Source organism: Garra rufa, chromosome 21, assembly GCF_049309525.1.
Source record: "Garra rufa chromosome 21, GarRuf1.0, whole genome shotgun sequence".
Taxonomy (NCBI): Eukaryota; Metazoa; Chordata; class Actinopteri; order Cypriniformes; family Cyprinidae; genus Garra; species Garra rufa.
In genome coordinates this window covers 3887298-3905630 of record NC_133381.1, presented here as the reverse complement: position 1 = coordinate 3905630, position 18333 = coordinate 3887298, and the positions used below count along the sequence as shown (strand labels likewise).

The 18333-nt window shown below is 36.2% G+C and overlaps 1 protein-coding gene across 1 annotated transcript in view; it reads right to left on the bottom strand.

The window, feature by feature from the left end:
* sntg2 (syntrophin, gamma 2) overlaps positions 1-18333 on the bottom strand; it is a 96579-nt gene that overhangs the window by 48641 nt on the left and 29605 nt on the right. The window contains exons 5-9 of the mRNA XM_073827180.1: positions 17444-17487; positions 14884-14925; positions 11589-11676; positions 9494-9589; positions 393-519 (exon numbers count right to left, since the gene is read on the bottom strand). Of these exons, the coding sequence (XP_073683281.1) occupies positions 393-519; positions 9494-9589; positions 11589-11676; positions 14884-14925; positions 17444-17487 (397 nt within the window). The remainder of the gene's footprint in view (positions 1-392; positions 520-9493; positions 9590-11588; positions 11677-14883; positions 14926-17443; positions 17488-18333) is intronic.

Genomic DNA, 18333 nt, shown 5'->3' with positions numbered 1-18333 from the left:
CCACAGGGTTAAAATTAAAGTTGTCAGACCTGAAACGCCACCTGGAGTGGAGCCCGAAGCACATAGAAATATATTCAGATTATGCATTCTGCCTAATTAAGGATCTGCTTTCCACCTGCTGCAATCACAAGCTTTGAGTCTTAAAGTGGATATTTATAGATCTCTTTTCTCCGCCGATGTGATGCGATATCATTCCGCTGTCAACGGCAGACGACTAAAGTTAGAGGCACTTGTTCTCGACCCGCGGCTGCTGCATCGCTGACCTTTCCAGACGCGGCATGCCGCTGCATAGATATTGGATTTAACATCCTCTCGCCTAAATGAAAAACGCTTGCAAAACCAACACTGGGCAAACCTTACAGCTCGTGCTGCATCACGGCGGATTACCGTACCTTAATTTGTCGGTTCCAGCTTTGCGTCGAGAGATTCGAGCCATGAACAGAGGGAGGCTGACGGCATCCAGCCAGCATTTCTCATACTTTGGTTCATTAGCCGAAGGTGAGGAGGGCGACGACGGGCCTGGATGGAATAAATGAGAGGGAGAGAGTGAGAGGCCAGAGCAGAAACATCTCGTTTTAGCTCCATCCGCTGCCCTTTGATCACGGCGCCAGCGGCCCCGTAACAGCCGCGGCCCGTTGTTCAAAAGCATCCGCGCCGCTCGGACCCGACTGATAATAACTCCGGCTCAACGCGATCCTGCAGTATTTTACAAATGAATGAGGATTTTAGTTGCCTTGCATAAATGCATGCATATTCACATGCATGCATATTTCCACGCATATTCACGCGTGCACAAGGAGAACTTGGCAGAAAGATGATGAAAGTCTGGGTAGATGAATGTTTCTGTTACTGTAAAAGCTATGGAAGCACATTTCAGCCACAGAATCTTTAGAATTTTTCATCTCACAAGTGGATATATAGTGAAAATTTGCAATTTCCTTTTTAAATCTTTTATTCTTTATAAGATATAAACGCAGAATTGTGAGATATACACAAAGAATTACAAGATATAAAATCAGAAATGCAAGATAAAAACAGAACTGTGAGATGTAAAGGCAGGACTGTGATATAAACTCAGAATTGCGCAATATAAACTCACAATTATGAGATATAAATGCAGAATTGCAAGATATAAACAGAATTAGGAAGTTATAAACTCAGAATTATGAGATTTAAACAGAATTGCAAGATATAATTCAGTTTACATTTAATATAAAAAGGTATTTGTGACTTATTTCTCATTTCACAATTTGAGCTTTATTTTTATCTTGAAAAAACATCTGAATTGCAAGATATAAATGCAGAATTGCGAAATATAAACAAAAAATTGCCAGATATAAATGCAGATTTGTGAGATATAAACACAGAATTGTGAGATATAAACACAGAATTACGAGATATAGAAATGTGAGATATAAACAGAACTGTGAGAAATAAAGGCAGATTTGTGATATAAACTCAGAATTATGATGTAAATGCAGAATCACAAGATATAAACACAATTAGGGAGATATAAACTACTAAATAAGAATTACGAGATTTAAACAGAATTGTGAGATATAAACTCAGAATTGCAAGATATAATTCAGTTTACATTCAGTATAAAAAGGTATTTGCGACTTATTTCTTATTTCACAATTTGAGCTTTATTTCTTGAAATAAAAAGAAAATCAGAATTGCAAGATATAAAATAGAAACTCCGAAATGCAAGATATAAACAGAATTGCGAGATATGAATGCAGAATTGCAGGACATAAACAGGATTGGGAGATATAAACTCAGAATTGTAAGATATAAACTGAGAATTGCAAGATATAAATGCAGATTTGCTAAATATAAACAGAACTGTGAGATTTAAACGCAGAATTATTCGATTTAAACACAGAAATGTAAGACAGAACTGCAAGACATAAACAGAATTGCAAGATATAAACTCAGAATGTAGATATAATCAGAATTTTGAGATATAAATGCAGAATTGCGAGATATGAATGCAGAATTCGTCGCTCTCATTCGACGATAAAACTGACACTTGTGGTGGAATTCGGGCTCTGCTTCTGTGGACAGTAAACTCCGCCTACTGTGATTTGATTGGCCATCTCAATTATTTTAACAATGATGAGCACTGTTAGACCACTGAAGCAGACAAGCCTAAAAATGTACCTTATAAATCTTTTTGTCATCCTATAACAGAGCACTGTGTAACAAAGGGCAGCAGATCAGTGCAAGATATTCAAACACTGAAGGGACAATTTGGCTATTTTCTAATCACTGGAGGAAACTTTTCCCCCTCAATGTCTATGGCAGTTATGACTTTGGCAGAAATGGCTTCCACAGACTGCTGCAAATGCTGCTGGGAACCCATAAAATTCAGCTTGTCAAGTCTACACTTTATAGTCTTCAAAATGTGCAGCCCCTAGTGTGCGTCACATTTGTGCTCCACTCACTTCAGCTGCAAAAACCTATAAGTCATATCGGTATTAATTTAATATTATGCATGACATGCGTGAATCTCTGGGATGCAAATAGTCAGTGCAAAGTCAGTAAGCTTATAAATCTCTTCATATCAAATCAAAATCATATTTTTCTGCAAAACACATCAGTACAGGTGCTTCACAGTAGCTGCGGGATGCTTAAGATGGGGATATAGATTTTTTGAGTCGTTTCTGACCTTGTTTCTATATGCAATGTACAGGGCATTTTAGGTTGATTTTAAAAAGTCAGAAATAAACATTTTCATATCTTAAAATAAAATAAACATAATCTGAAATAAGATTTTTTATTTTATATATATATATATATATATATATATATATATATATATATATATATATATATATAATTTATCATTTAGCTAAACTGCATAAGAAAAGTGAAGTAAAAAATAATAAAACTACATTAAAAATTGTAAATAATAATAATAATAATTACAAAAACATGTAACAAAATATTTAGAACTTTATCTAAAATTATTAATGAATATTAACTAAAACTACAATAGTATCTAGTAAGTCAAAACAATACTAGCAGGGTTATTATAGTTAACTAAAACTAAATCCAACTCCAAAAATGTCTATTACTAGAAATTACTATTTACACAAATAGATAAATATGTAACATGATGTACTAAAATAACTGAAAATGTAAAAAATATTAATAAAAATATTTAATATAAACACTCAAAATAAAATCGACAATACTGAAAATATATTTAAAAAAATTTAAATATACATTATTCAGTATATTAATAACTACACTGCAAAAAACACTTTTCTTATTAGACAAGTAAGTTTCAGAAAAAAATATATATAAATTATCTGCCAATGGTTTTCTGTTTGAAATAATATTTTTTTGCTTATGCCATTGGCAGATTATGTTGCTTGTGCTACACTTCATTTTGACTTTTTTTTTTCTGAAAACAAAACAATAAATTTTACTTTAATCCTCCTTGATTTAAGAATTTGTAGATATTTTGGCTGGAAACAAGACCAAAAATCCAAGTAAGAAAGCAATTTTTGCAGTGTAAACTATAACAGTGAGACAACATATTTGACATGACAGGTGGAAAAAAAATAAGATTTAGAGTTTACTTTTGCCTGTATAAGAAACTTTTTTTTATCATAATTACCTCTGTATTTCTTCTCTGACTTGTATTCTTTCACTTGTGGCAGAGTTTTCAAGCCATCACCAATTACTTGTGAAGGCCTTTCTCCCGTCATATTCTCCACTCCGCTGTTTATTCGGACCGAAGCTGGATAATTAAACTTGATTTGACTTTCATGTTGAGCTGCTCTAGCAAGAGCCCAGAGATGACACTGAATGAAATATCGCCGGCATGTCAAGACGGATCAGACTGACAGAGCGTCTCTCGTGAGGAGCCAAACACCAGCTCTTCATTATGGTTTCTCTTCCAATATGTCCAGAGAAGTTCATCATGAGACAGCAGTGACATTTCACTATTTCTCTAATAAAAGCAGCCTCGAATGAGCAAACAGTTCTCATACAGTAAGAGTATTTACTTGCTTTCTTTGTTCTTGTTAATATTGCTGCTGGATTAATATTAATAACGTAACAGCTAACATAGCAGGCAGGTCTATTAGTCTGCACTGTGAGGCTTAATGCACAGATCCAATATTTGGACACAAATCCGCTATTAACTACATTAAAAGCTTATTTAAACAATATCATGACTGTTCTTGATATGTAAAGTCAGTACAACCAAACTACAAGTGAAACTGGTATATGTTTTAATTGTTTCAGTAAGTATGCAGCAAAATACCAATTTTATTTGGCATCCCTACCACCAGATATGGCAAAAAGAGCTGCTCCGCTAATTATTGGCAAGTATGTAAATGAACAAACGCTAAAGCACCAGCCCGTCGGCCGATGAAAGCGAAACGCTGTCAATCAGCTCAATGTCACAGCAGCCTGGAGGGGACAACAAGCTCTGAGAATTATAATCACCTGCGGCCGACGAGCTCAAAACACTACAAGAGGATTAGAAAAAAACTCATTTGAAGAAGACAAGGAAAAGCACAAATATTGTTGACTCAGCAGTCAGGAGTCTGCCGTGTGTGGTTTTGCACATTTCCGTGCCTGGCAAAAGGTAGAGAGAGTCGATGGAAGAAAAGAATTCATCTGTTTACGATAATTGGACACAGTGGCTGCCATTCAATGTTTAATAATGAAGTATCTGTGTACAGTGTTCCTGGAAAGACGTCTTACGAGCTCCTACATTTTTCCCTTTTTTTCTTTTTTGTGGGAACACAATGTGTCGAGAAACTTCATTAAAAGAAACTGTTCTGCTCCTGGAGATGCTCTCATTTAGACATAACTGACAATGAACTGATCTGAACACACCATGGTGACCATTGTGTCACTTATTACGTGTTAGGGCAAACATCACTATTCATGTTGCTTATACTCAGGGATAGAAACGTGCTTAAAATATGGAAGAAACATTTTATAATCATACATTGAACTGAGCCATATAAGAAACCACATGGAATAGCCTTGCAACCCCCCAAAAACACCTTAGCAAACACCCAAAACACTCCAACAATTCCATAGTATCCAGAACACTATAGAAATACCACAGTAACGCCCTGGCAAACACCCTAGCAAACCCATAGCAATGCATTGGCAAAGAACCAGAACAAAATAGAAACCTCATGGCAGCGTCCCAACAAACACCACCAACACCATAGTAACACCCTGCAAACACACAGAACACTTTAGCAACACCATAGTAACACCCTGAAACCACCCAGAACACTCTGGTAACACCATAGTAACACCCTGCAAACACACAGAACACTCTAGTAACACCATAGTAACACCCTGCAAACACACAGAACACTCTAGTAACACCATAGTAACACCCTGCAAACACACAGAACACTCTGGTAACACCATAGCAACACCCTGCAAACACACAGAACACTCTGGTAACACCATAGTAACACCCTGCAAACACACAGAACACTCTAGTAACACCATAGTAACACCCTGCAAACACACAGAACACTCTAGTAACACCATAGTAACACCCTGCAAACACACAGAACACTCTAGTAACACCATAGTAACACCCTGCAAACACACAGAACACTCTAGTAACACCATAGTAACACCCTGCAAACACACAGAACACTCTAGTAACACCATAGTAACACCCTGCAAACACACAGAACACTCTAGTAACACCATAGTAACACCCTGCAAACACACAGAACACTCTGGTAACACCATAGTAACACCCTGCAAACACACAGAACACTCTAGTAACACCATAGTAACACCCTGCAAACACACAGAACACTCTAGTAACACCATAGTAACACCCTGCAAACACACAGAACACTCTGGTAACACCATAGTAACACCCTGCAAACACACAGAACACTCTAGTAACACCATAGTAACACCCTGCAAACACACAGAACACTTTAGCAACACCATAGTAACACCCTGCAAACACACAGAACACTTTAGCAACACCATAGTAACACCCTGCAAACACACAGAACACTTTAGCAACACCATAGTAACACCCTGCAAACACCCAGAACACACTAGTAACACCATAGTAACCCCCTGCAAACACCCAGAACACACTAGTAACACCATAGTAACACCCTGCAAACACCCAGAACACACTAGTAACACCATAGTAACCCCCTGCAAACACCCAGAACACACTAGTAACACCATAGTAACACCCTGCAAACACACAGAACACTTTAGCAACACCATAGTAACCCCCTGCAAACACACAGAACACTCTAGTAACACAATAGTAACACCCTGCAAACACACAGAACACTCTAGTAACACCATAGTAACACCCTGCAAACACACAGAACACTTTAGCAACACCATAGTAACACCCTGAAACCACCCAGAACACTTTAGCAACACCATAGTAACACCCTGCAAACACACAGAACACTTTAGCAACACCATAGTAACACCCTGCAAACACACAGAACACTTTAGCAACACCATAGTAACACCCTGCAAACACACAGAACATTCTAGCAACAACATAGCAATGCCCTACAAACACCCAGAACACTCTAGCAACACCATAGTAATGCCCAGAACTAGGGATGCACCGATCCGAATCGGCCGATCGTGCTTGCGCGTTTTGTCAGTAAAGCCGGTTCTGTAATCAGCGGTAAATGCCATCAGGTGCGTGATTTCACGTTGAGCCGTATATACTACACACAGCCGTTGTTTACCGACGAGCTGCGCAAATCAATGTTCATTATCAGCGTGAATGTGCGCAGCTGGTCAGTGAACAACGGCTGTGTGTAGTATATACCGCTCAACGTGAAATCACGCACCTGATGGCATTTACCGCTGATTACAGAACCGGCTTCACTGACAAAATGCGCAAGTGATCGGCCGATTCGGATCGGTGCATCCCTACCCAGAACACTCTAGTAACACCATAGTAACACCCTGCACACACCCAGAACATTCTAGCAACACCATAGTAATGCCCTGCAAACACCCAGAACAGTCTAGCAACACCATAGTAATGCCCAGAACGTTCTAGCAACACCATAGTAACGCCCTGCAAACGCCCAGAACAGTCTAGCAACACCATAGTAATGCCCAGAACGTTCTAGCAACATCATAGTAACGCCCTGCACACACCCAGAACATTCTAGCAACACCATAGTAACACCCTGCACACACCCAGAACATTCTAGCAACACCATAGTAATGCCCTGCAAACACCCAGAACAGTCTAGCAACACCATAGTAATGCCCAGAACGTTCTAGCAACATCATAGTAACGCCCTGCACACACCCAGAACATTCTAGCAACACCATAGTAATGCCCTGCAAACACCCAGAACAGTCTAGCAACACCATAGTAATGCCCAGAACGTTCTAGCAACACCATAGTAACGCCCTGCAAACGCCCAGAACAGTCTAGCAACACCATAGTAATGCCCAGAACGTTCTAGCAACATCATAGTAACGCCCTGCACACACCCAGAACATTCTAGCAACACCATAGTAATGCCCTGCAAACACCCAGAACAGTCTAGCAACACCATAGTAATGCCCAGAACGTTCTAGCAACACCATAGTAACGCCCTGCAAACGCCCAGAACAGTCTAGCAACACCATAGTAATGCCCAGAACGTTCTAGCAACACCATAGTAACGCCCTGCAAACACCCAGAACGGTCTAGCAAAAACTTGCAAACATCTAGAACATTCTAGCAATCCCATAGCAACACCCTGGAAAACACCCCACCGACTCCATAGCAACACCCTAGCAACCACACAAGTAACCCCATAGCGACACCCTGGTAAACACCCCAGCAACCCCTTAGCAACACTCTGGTAAACACCCCAGCGACCCCATAACAACGCCCTGGCAAACACCTAGTGCACTCTGGCATCATCACAGCAACCAAACCTCTACTAAGTGCCATCAGCAGCGTTTCTGAGCTCTGTTCTATTTATAGACTGACTTTAGGGTCACATCCAACACAGAAATCATGATTTGTCGGCACTCTGAGATTGAGTTTCTCATTTTCAGCTCTCTCTCTCTCTGTCTCATGTTGCATTGCTGAGGCGTGAATGGATTTTCAGAGGCTGTATGCAGATCTCAGAACTCCGCCGCTTCCCCAGAGTCTTGGTGTCACACGTAAATCTCTGCATGTGGTCTGCGAGCAGATCGAGTCAGACGTCTGCCCTACCTTTGCTCTCTGATTTGAATAAGAAAGTGACCGGTGACTTAACAAGACACAGCGTGTTCGCTCAGGTGACAGCAGGATATTCTCAGTCTGTCAGGTTGTGCGGCCATCGCACTCTATTAACTGGCAGTGAGGAGCCTTGGCAATGATATTTCAAGGTCAGATGAAATACATGACATCTATATACTCTATATCCTATTGAATGGGCCATTGGTGTAGTTGAGGCTTTTTTTTAGGACAGTCGTGTTATGGATGGTAACCAGCACTAGTTAAATGATAATCTTTGGCCAGTTGCACCAGCTGTGCATAAATTACAACTTAGCCTAGTTTTTATGCAAGTTACAACTTACAGACTAAATATTTTTGCGCTGCACCTTTAAAGAACATTTTTAATTGTGAGTTTATAACTGTGAGTTTACATCTTGCAATGTTGAAAATTATGCATCAGGATTGCATGTCATTAATGTTGATAATTATGAGAAAAAAATGTGAGATGTGAGATGAATTGAAAATTGTGAGATGTAAACTATATATAAAAACTGCACAACTTGCAATTGTGGAATATAAACTTGAAATTGAGAGAAAAAAATAATCAATTACCTTTTTATATTTTTTTATTCTCTCTACCTACTAGCTATGTCCTGCTTTAAGAACAAATGGCTCAACCAAATAAATGTAATTACTGAGTACAGTAGCTAGCAGCTGCTAGGCTTCTGTTGTAGACTTTATGTTCCAAATTTATCAAGAACTTACTAATGGCTCAAAACTGCAGTCTCACTTTTCTTTAAAAACCTTCACAATGCTTATTATTAGAGGTTTGTTCTAAACTACTAACCCTACACTCCTAAAAATAACAGTGCTTTAAAGGGTTCTTCAAGTGATGCCATAGAAGAACCATTTTTGCTTCCACAAAGCAAAGTCAAAGGTTTTTTAATGAACCATTTCTTTCTTACCTTTTTGCAACCCTGAAGAACCTTCTTTCTCACAAAGAACCTTTAGATTCAGGTTCTTTGGATGTTAAAAGTTCTTTATGAAACCATTTAGAAAAAAAGGTTTTTCTATGGCATCGTGAAGAACTTTTATTTTTAAGAGTGTAACTATGGACAAAAAATAGTGATGCTCGCCTTAAACCAACTGTGCTCAAGGAGTCAATTCCTCTTTTCTATCTGACACAGAGGCATTTTCAACCTGATTCTGTCATCCGTCTCACTTTCGAGGCTTATGAATAAGCTCCTTAACGGAAGTGATGTTCGTAACGATACAAAAGGTGACTTACCGTGTTGCTCGAGTTCCCATTTAAATGCAAACCACTGTCGAAAAGCGGCGAGGACGCCCTGCTACTCTGATCGCTGGACGGTCCGGGTGAACCTGAGGGAATATGGCAGATTATTACATCTTCTATATACAGCAGAGCTCATACTGTGTGCAAATCTACTCTAGTGACTCCACACTTCTAAATCCGCGCGATATGACGCGCATTAGCTTGGCAAGCCGCTTTCTGGGTTGTCACGATGCCACGGACAGCAGAGTCACAGGAGATTACGGGTATAAGGTGAGTGTGAAATGCACGAGACGCAGGAGTTCTGACACGGGCGTCAATGAAAAATGCACAGCGCAAAAAGTAGATTTCATGCAGGGGGAATATACGACACGCCGCTCTGAAAGTCGTCTTTCTGTCTCATGCAGCACACAGCTGCTCGCTTCTGTCCCGAGAGATTCGCCTTCCTGCAGAGTTGATGCTGCCTTCAGACTCGTCTGTGAAGTTCCTACTTACAAGCTGAAATGTGACGTGCATTCAAGTAATTTTAGTCTGGAAAAAAATGGGATGACTTGGAAAAATTCATATTCTTTTCTCTATTTTTCACTTTATGACAAATACCGGATGCTTTCAAGCAATGGCATAACAAAGCATAGAGCAAAAGTTGTGCATTAGGTATATATCATATAGATCAGTGGTTCTCAATCCTGGTCCTGGGGGACCCCTGCTCTGCACATTTTGTGTGTCTCCCTTATTTATCACACATGTTGAGATCATCAGCTCGTTAGGAGAGAGATACATAAACTGAACTAACGAGCTGATGATTTCAAACCAGGGTTGTTAAAAAAGGGAGACATGCAAAATGTGTAGAGCAGGGGTCCCCCAGGACAAGGATTGAGAAGCACTGATATAGATCATATATATATATATATATATGATGTAATATATCATATAATAATATCTATATAAAAATATACATTTTAGATGAAAACCCTAAATCTTAAAATGCAAAGGTTTCTATCACATTTACAAAAATTATTTATCAATTAAAAAGAATGCAAATTGAAATAAACCTGAATATTATATATATATATATATATATATATATATATATATATATATATATACATATGTGTGTGTGTGTGTGTGTGTGTGTGTGTAAAATCTTATGTTGCTTTGGCAAATAACTAAAGAAATGTTCAAAATATGTTTAACTGCTAAAATAAAATGTCTTAAAAATACTAAAATTACTAAACTAAAACTGAAATAAAAAATAAATAAAATTTACATATGAAAGAAAATTTAAAAGTGTGATGCTAAATATATATGTGATGCAATATATAATATAATATTATCTACATAAAAATATTAATTTTATATGATAAACCAAAATCTTAAAATGTAAAGATATTTTTAACCTTTTAAAAAAATAAACTGGTTAAAATAATTGAAATAAACCTGAATATTAATAAAATAGAATAAAATAAATGATAAATAAATTAAAAAATGTTGATTTGACAGATATCTAAAGAAATGTTTAAAACATGTTTAACTACTACAATAAAATAGTCTTAAAAATACTACAATTACTAAAACAGAAAAAAAATTACATTTAAAGAAAATTGAATAGAAAATTTTTGAAAATGAAAAAGGCTAATTCAAAATATTAATAAAAACTATGACAGCATACAAATAACACTACAATAACACTGGTTGTATTTGCATATTTTTTCATTATTGTGTTGCTACAGAGTATAATAAGATTAATTATTGTTTGGTTGCTTAATAAACCAGTTAAATTACTGCTATTTTCTGATAAGCTTTATGGCTGTTCTCCATTAATAGTTCTCAAAATGTATAGGAACTAAACTGCATAGGCAATGTTCACAATTAAAACTTAATTGTGACAAATACAACCATAATTCATTACTTTACAAAGACTGCATCACATGTATACTTTGCGGAGAAGGCAATAGGCAATAGTCTCCCAAATCTACAGTAGTAGTCTACAGTCTACAGTAGTCTACAGTAGTCTACAGTATCCAAATCACTCACTAAAGAGGTTGTATTTCAGTTAGGATGCAAGAAGCCAGTGTAAAGCAAACGTACCTAATGGGAGTTTTAAGAAGGCCGGCGCTTCCCTGAGGTAGCGTACAGTGATGGTGACTTCATCCCCCGCCGTCCGCAAAAGATGAACCTGCACAGAGATATAAAAGACATAAAACATCCTCCTGACATCGTGATGCACCTGAATGGCATTTAAATGACTGTTTCACACCTAATTGAGTCGAGGCGCCGCAACATTTGGATTAAATCAACTCTATGCAATCAGCATGTAATCTCTTAGAGATTTCTCATAAATGTTTATTACAGTATGCATCGTGTGACCTCTCTCTGCCAGAGCACTGGGCCATCGAGTGTTGGGTTCAGGTTGACTAAGCGCTCCCTAGACAAGCAATTACTCAGTCAGTGCTGCGTATCTTCAGATTTCATCATCTCACACAGGGATTTGCAACTTTTTTGTCAGCTGAACCTCTCTGATTGAAAATATTTACTTGAATTTACTAGATTTTAAGTTAATGTTTTAATAATGTGGCATTTTATAGTCCTCTGATTCCATATTTGTGACCCTGGACCACAAAACCTGTCATAAAAAGACATGGGTACATTTGTAGCAATAGCCAAAAATACACAGTATTGGTCAAAAAAAAAAAAGAAAAAAAAAAAGTTTATTTTATGCCAAAAATCATTGGGATATTAAGTAAAGATCATGTTCTATGAAGATATTTTGTAAATTTCCTAGAATAAATATATCAAAACTTAATTTTTGATTAGTAATATGCATTGCTAAGAACTTCATTTGGACAACTTTAAAGGCGATTTTCTCAGTATTTTTTTTAAATAGTTGCACTGCGAAAATGCTTTTTTTGTTAGTTAGATTTTTTTGTCTTGTTTCCAGTCAAAATATCTAAAAAAAAAACTCTTAAATCAGGAAGGATTTTCTAGATGAGTAAAAATTAAGTGTGTTTTTGCTTAAAACAAGCAAAATAATCTGCCAATGGGGGAAAGAAAAATAATCTTGTTTTCTGTAATAGAATTTTTTTTTTTTTGCTTACCCAATTGCCAGATTATTTAGCTTGTTCTGCAAAAACTCACTTCATTTTGACTCGTCTTTTCTGAAAACAAGAACACTTTTACTCGTCTAGAAAATCCTTGATTTAAGAATTTTTTTAATATTTTGGCTACAAAAAATCTAAGTAGGAGAAAAGCATTTTTTGCATTGTGCGCCATTTTTCATTTATGCCAAAAATTATTAAGATATTAAGATTAATTTTGACTTTTTTTCTGAAAACAAGAATTGTTTTACTTGTCTAGAAAATCTTTCTTGATTTAAGAATTTTAAGATATTTTGGCTGGAAACAAGAACATTTTTGAAAAACGTGGAATCTGAGAGTGCAAAAACAAATCTAAATACTGAGAAAATCACCTTTAAAGTCCAAATAAAGTTCTTAGCAATGCATATTACTAAATATAAACTGATACTACATATGAACCGAATTTATATGATTGTATAAAGTATGTTTTATATCCTAAATAAGATCTGAATGCAGTTTGCAGCAAATTGTGAAGGACCACCAGAAACAGGATCAGTTCTGCTTACATGTTGACTTTCAGACTTCATTTGATCATAACCACAGCTAGAAAAGATACTTAATTTGAGAAATCTGAGCTATCCTCTGCTGAAAACAGGACACTCTTGTACAACATTTCCACAGAGAGCTGACGCAAAAAGAAACCACGCATTCGCCAAGAAACCCTCATGTGTATTTGTGCTTCAAAACTCAAGATGCCTACAATCTAAAGCCTGTTTACACTCAGACATTCATCGCTGGAGGACGAACCCAGGACATTCCTTTAAACAAGCCATTTTATTTTAAAAATAGACATGTTTGAGCTCATTTGTGACCCTGGACCACAAAACCAGTCTTAAGTCGCTGGGGTATATTTGTAGCAATAGCCAAAAATACATTGCATGGGTCAAAATTTTTGATTTTTCTTTTATGCCAAAAATCATTAGGAAATTAAGTAAAGATCATGGTCCATGAAGATTTTTTTGTAAAATTCCTACTGTAAATATATCAAAATGTAATTTTTGATTTGTAAAATGCATTGTTAAGAACTTAATTTGGACAACTTTAAAGGTGATTTTCTCAGTATTTAGATTTTTTTGCACCCTCAGATTCCAGATTTTCAAATAGATGTATCTCGGTCAAATATTGTTCTATCCTAACAAACTATGCATCAATAGAAAGCTTATTTATTGAGCTTTCATATGATGTATACATCTCAGTTTTGTCAAATTTTACCTTATGACTGGTTTTGTGGTCCAGGGTCACATATAGTGTTGAACATGCTCCATTATAATCTTATGCTCGGAATGTTTTTAAATGTTTTTTAAACTCTTCTACTCACTGAGGCTGCATTCATTTGTTCAAAAATACGGTAAAAACGGTAAAATTGTGAAATATTATTACAATTTAAAATAACTGTTTTCTATGTGAATATACTGTAAACTGTAATTTATTTCTGTGATCAAAGCTGCATTTTAATCATCATTACTCCAGTCTTCAGTGTCACATGATCCTTCAGAAATCATTCTAATATGCTGATTGGCTGCTCAAGAAACATTTCTGATTATTATCGATGTTGAACATATAATAAAGTGTTATTTATTTTATTTTTTTAGATGCTTTTAAATGCACTACCTTTCAACTGTCTGGGGTCAGAATGATTTTTAAATGTTTTTGAAAGAAGTCTTTTCTGCTCACTGAGACTGCATGTATTTGTTAAAAAATACAGTTTGCATTATAAAATGCAGAATTATGATTGTCTCTGATCACTTAATTATATTTAAAAGATTTTTTTTTTGTAAAGTGTTACTGAAAAGCTATAAAATGAATGTGAACAGTGTGTCCACTGATCATTGATCTTGGTGAAGTCTTTTGATTACAGATTTTTGGGAACCTCCATTTGATCTCCACTGATCATTACAGCTCTCATTTGTGAGCTTTCTGGCCTACTGGATGATTTCTGTCTTCAGCTTGTCTTAGTTAGTCTCCGGTTGTTCTGTAAAATCACTAATCACGTCCTGTGACTTCCGAATGGACATGTGAAAAACAGCTGTCAGGATCACAGAGCAAAACCCGCCGGAGTGAGAGAGTGTCTCATCCATTCTCTCTGGAGATCCGCGTGTGATGAATCTACTCGCTATCGATCAGTTACAGCTGAGGCCGTACAGGGAGAAGCGAATCACTCGCTACTGATATAAAAGGATCGAGCGCTTCAGATTAATTCTGTATCAATGCCACTTCAAGAGCACGGACGAAAGAGATCGGATACTCACGACTTCCTCGTGTGTACACTTCTCCACGTTAATGCCATTGACCTGTGTACAAACAAGAAATTGAAAGATTAAAATAAACATATACAGATCACAAATACACTTTTCACAATTATTTTCATGACAATTAACCACGTTTAATTCAAAATTCATTCTACTGTGATGCAACCAGACATTTTATTTTTCAGAATTTTTTTGTACTTTTCAATGCATTTGTTTCGTTCAGTACGATTTAAAAAAAAAAAAATCTGATCAAAATTTATTTGATCAAAACCACAGTAATATCTTATTGTAAAGTGATACTTTCATTTTTTAAGGCTGCATTTATTTGTTCAAAAATACAGTAAAAACTGTAAAAAGGTGAAATATTATTACAGTTTAAAATAACTTTTTTTTTTTTAAGTGTAATTTATTTCTGTGATCAAAGCTGAATTTTCAGCATCATTACTCCAGTCTTCAGTGTCACATGGTCCTTCATAAATGTGACCCTGGACCACAAAACCAGTCATAAGGTTAAATTTTACAAAACTGAGAAGTATACATCATATGAAAGCTCAATAAATAAGCTTTCTATTGATGTATGGTTTGTTAGGATAGGACACTATTTGGCCGAGATACATCTATTTGAAAATCTGGAATCTGAGGGTGCAAAAAAATTAAAATACTGAGAAAATCACCTTTAAAGTTGTCCGAATTAAGTTCTTAACAATGCATATTACTAATCAAAAATTACATTTTGATATATTTATAGTAGGAATTTTACAAAAAATCTTCATGGAACATGATGTTTACTTAATTTCCTAATGATTTTTGTCATAAAAGAAAAATCAATAATTTTGACCCATACGTATTTTTGGCTATTGCTACAAATATACCCCAGCGACTTAAGACTGCTTTTGTGGTCCAGGGTCACAAATCATTCTAATATGCTGAGTTGCTGCTAAAGAAATATTTCTGATTATTATCAATGCTGAAAACAGTTGTGCTGCCCAATATTTTTGTGGAAACTGTAATACATTTTATTTTCCAGAATTTTTTGGTGCATAGAAAGTTGTCTTTATTGCCACTTTCACTGCTAATAAATTTAATCCATCCTTGCTGAATAAAATAATTAATTTTTTATACATACAGTTGAAGTCAAAAGTTTACATAACATTTTGCAGATTCTGCAAGGTGTAATTATTTTACCAAAATAAGAGGGATCATACAAAATGCAAGTTTTTTTTTTATTTAGTACTGACCTGAATAAGATATTTCACATAAAAGACGTTTGCATATAGTCCACAAGCGAAAACAATAGTTGAATTTATAAAATGACCCTGTTCAAAAGTTTACAACCTCTTGATTCTTAATACTGTGTTGTTACTTAAATGATCCACAGCTGTTTTTTTGTTTTTGTTTACTAATAGATGTTCAAGAGTCCCTTGTTTGTCCTGAACAGATAAACTGGCCGCTGTTCTTCAGAAAAATCCTTCATGTCCCACAAATTCTTTGGTTTTCCAGCATTTTTGTGTATTTGAACCCTTTCCAACAATGACTGTATGATTTTAGGATGCATCTTTTCACACTGAGGACAACTGAGGGACTCATACGCAACTATTACAGAAGGTTCAAACACTCACTGATGCTCTAGAAAAAAAACACGATGCATTAAGATCCGGGGGTTGAAAACTTTTGAACAGAATGGAGATGTGTATATTTTTCTTATTTGCCTAAATATCATATTTTTTAAATTTAGTATTGCCCTTCAGAAGTTACAGAAGATACTTAAATGTTCTCCAGAAGACAAAATAACCTGATCTACAAATTCCAAAAGTTTTCACCCCCAGCTCTTAATGCATTGTTTTTCCTTCTGAAGCATCAGTGAGTGTTTGAACCTTCTGTAATAGTTGCATATGAGTCTCTCAGTTGTCCTCAGTGTGAAAAGATGGATCTCAAAATCATACAGTCATTGTTGGAAAGGGTCCAACAACTATTATTATTATTATTCAGGTCAGTACTAAATAAAAAAATAACATGCATTTTGTATGATCCCTCTTATTTTAGTAAAATAATTACCATTTTGCAGATTCTGCAAGGTGTATGTAAACTTTTGACCTCAACTGTGGTATAGTAGCACTAACCAAAATCCTCTATTTTGATTGATTAAATATAAACTATACCCAAATGCACCAAAATGAGTCTTTTCAATCCTAAAGAGAAGAGTGTTTGACTTCATCTGGTGACCTGTACTGTAACTGTATTTATAGGGCATATATATATATATATATATATATATATATATATATATATATATAAAGAGCTTCAATGACATTCAAAATGTAATAAAACCATTCGTTTCAGTTGCACCACAGGAACTATTACTCTATTTCTTGCTCTCTCTCTCTGTTGCTGTTCCTCTGATTCATACAAAGAGATAAAGGTTAAACCTCCAGTCAAGCCGGAGAAAATGAATCAGAGGGAAGCATCATTAAAATGCAGAGGGAACGCTGCTCTAACATGCACCCTTGGCCCCCGAGGGCCGCGTCAGGAGCGAGAGCGTGCAAAAGCCCGAAACACTGACCTGCAACACGGCGTCACCGATAAACAGCATCCCCGTCTGATCGGCTGCGGCCCCGGACGGTCCGGCCAGAGGTTAATGGAAAGATTGGGATATAATTACTCATTTAATACTGCTTTAATGTGATGACATGGCAATCAGGATTTGAGTTTGATGAGGTTTTCGATCTAGAGAAGCGCTTTGGGACGAATTTCACACAAATCTGGGTTTTAGTTCAATGCGTTCTGACAAATATGATGAAACTTCATAAGCTTTCTCATATCAAGGGCGGATATATTTCTACGCTAAGCGTCTCAGAAGTAAAAAAGAACAGCGGGAAGCTAATAAAAACCAATAAAGCTGCAAACGCATTGCAGGCCCGTGCATTAGCCGTGATTCAAATACATTTGAACTCTATAGCATGCAACAAAGATAAACTGTTCTCAAATACTGATTGTAATCACATGTTAGCAGCTGCTGTCAGACACTTGCGATGAATTAACTATAATGCGAGCGAGTGGTAATTATACGGATATCAAACAGACTACATTTAGGCTGAGCAGTGCATTTATTTTAAATGAATAACAAAAGTAGGAAGAACTGTACTCTACTAGATTTTACACTGTATATTATAGAAATAGTTCATCCTGAGGCCATCTGTGATTTAGATGAGTTTATTTCTTCATCAAATTTAGAGATATGTAGCATTGCATCACTTGCTCAAACGAATAGGTCCTCTGCAGTGAATGGGTGCCGTCAGAATGAGAGTCGAAACAGCTGCTAAAAAACCATCACAATAATCCACAGGTAAAAAGCTGCTTAACTCAAAATTTTTAAATATTTTTTACTATTTAAAATAACTGTTTTCAATTTGAATATATTTTAAAATGTAATTTATTCCTGTGATTTCAAAG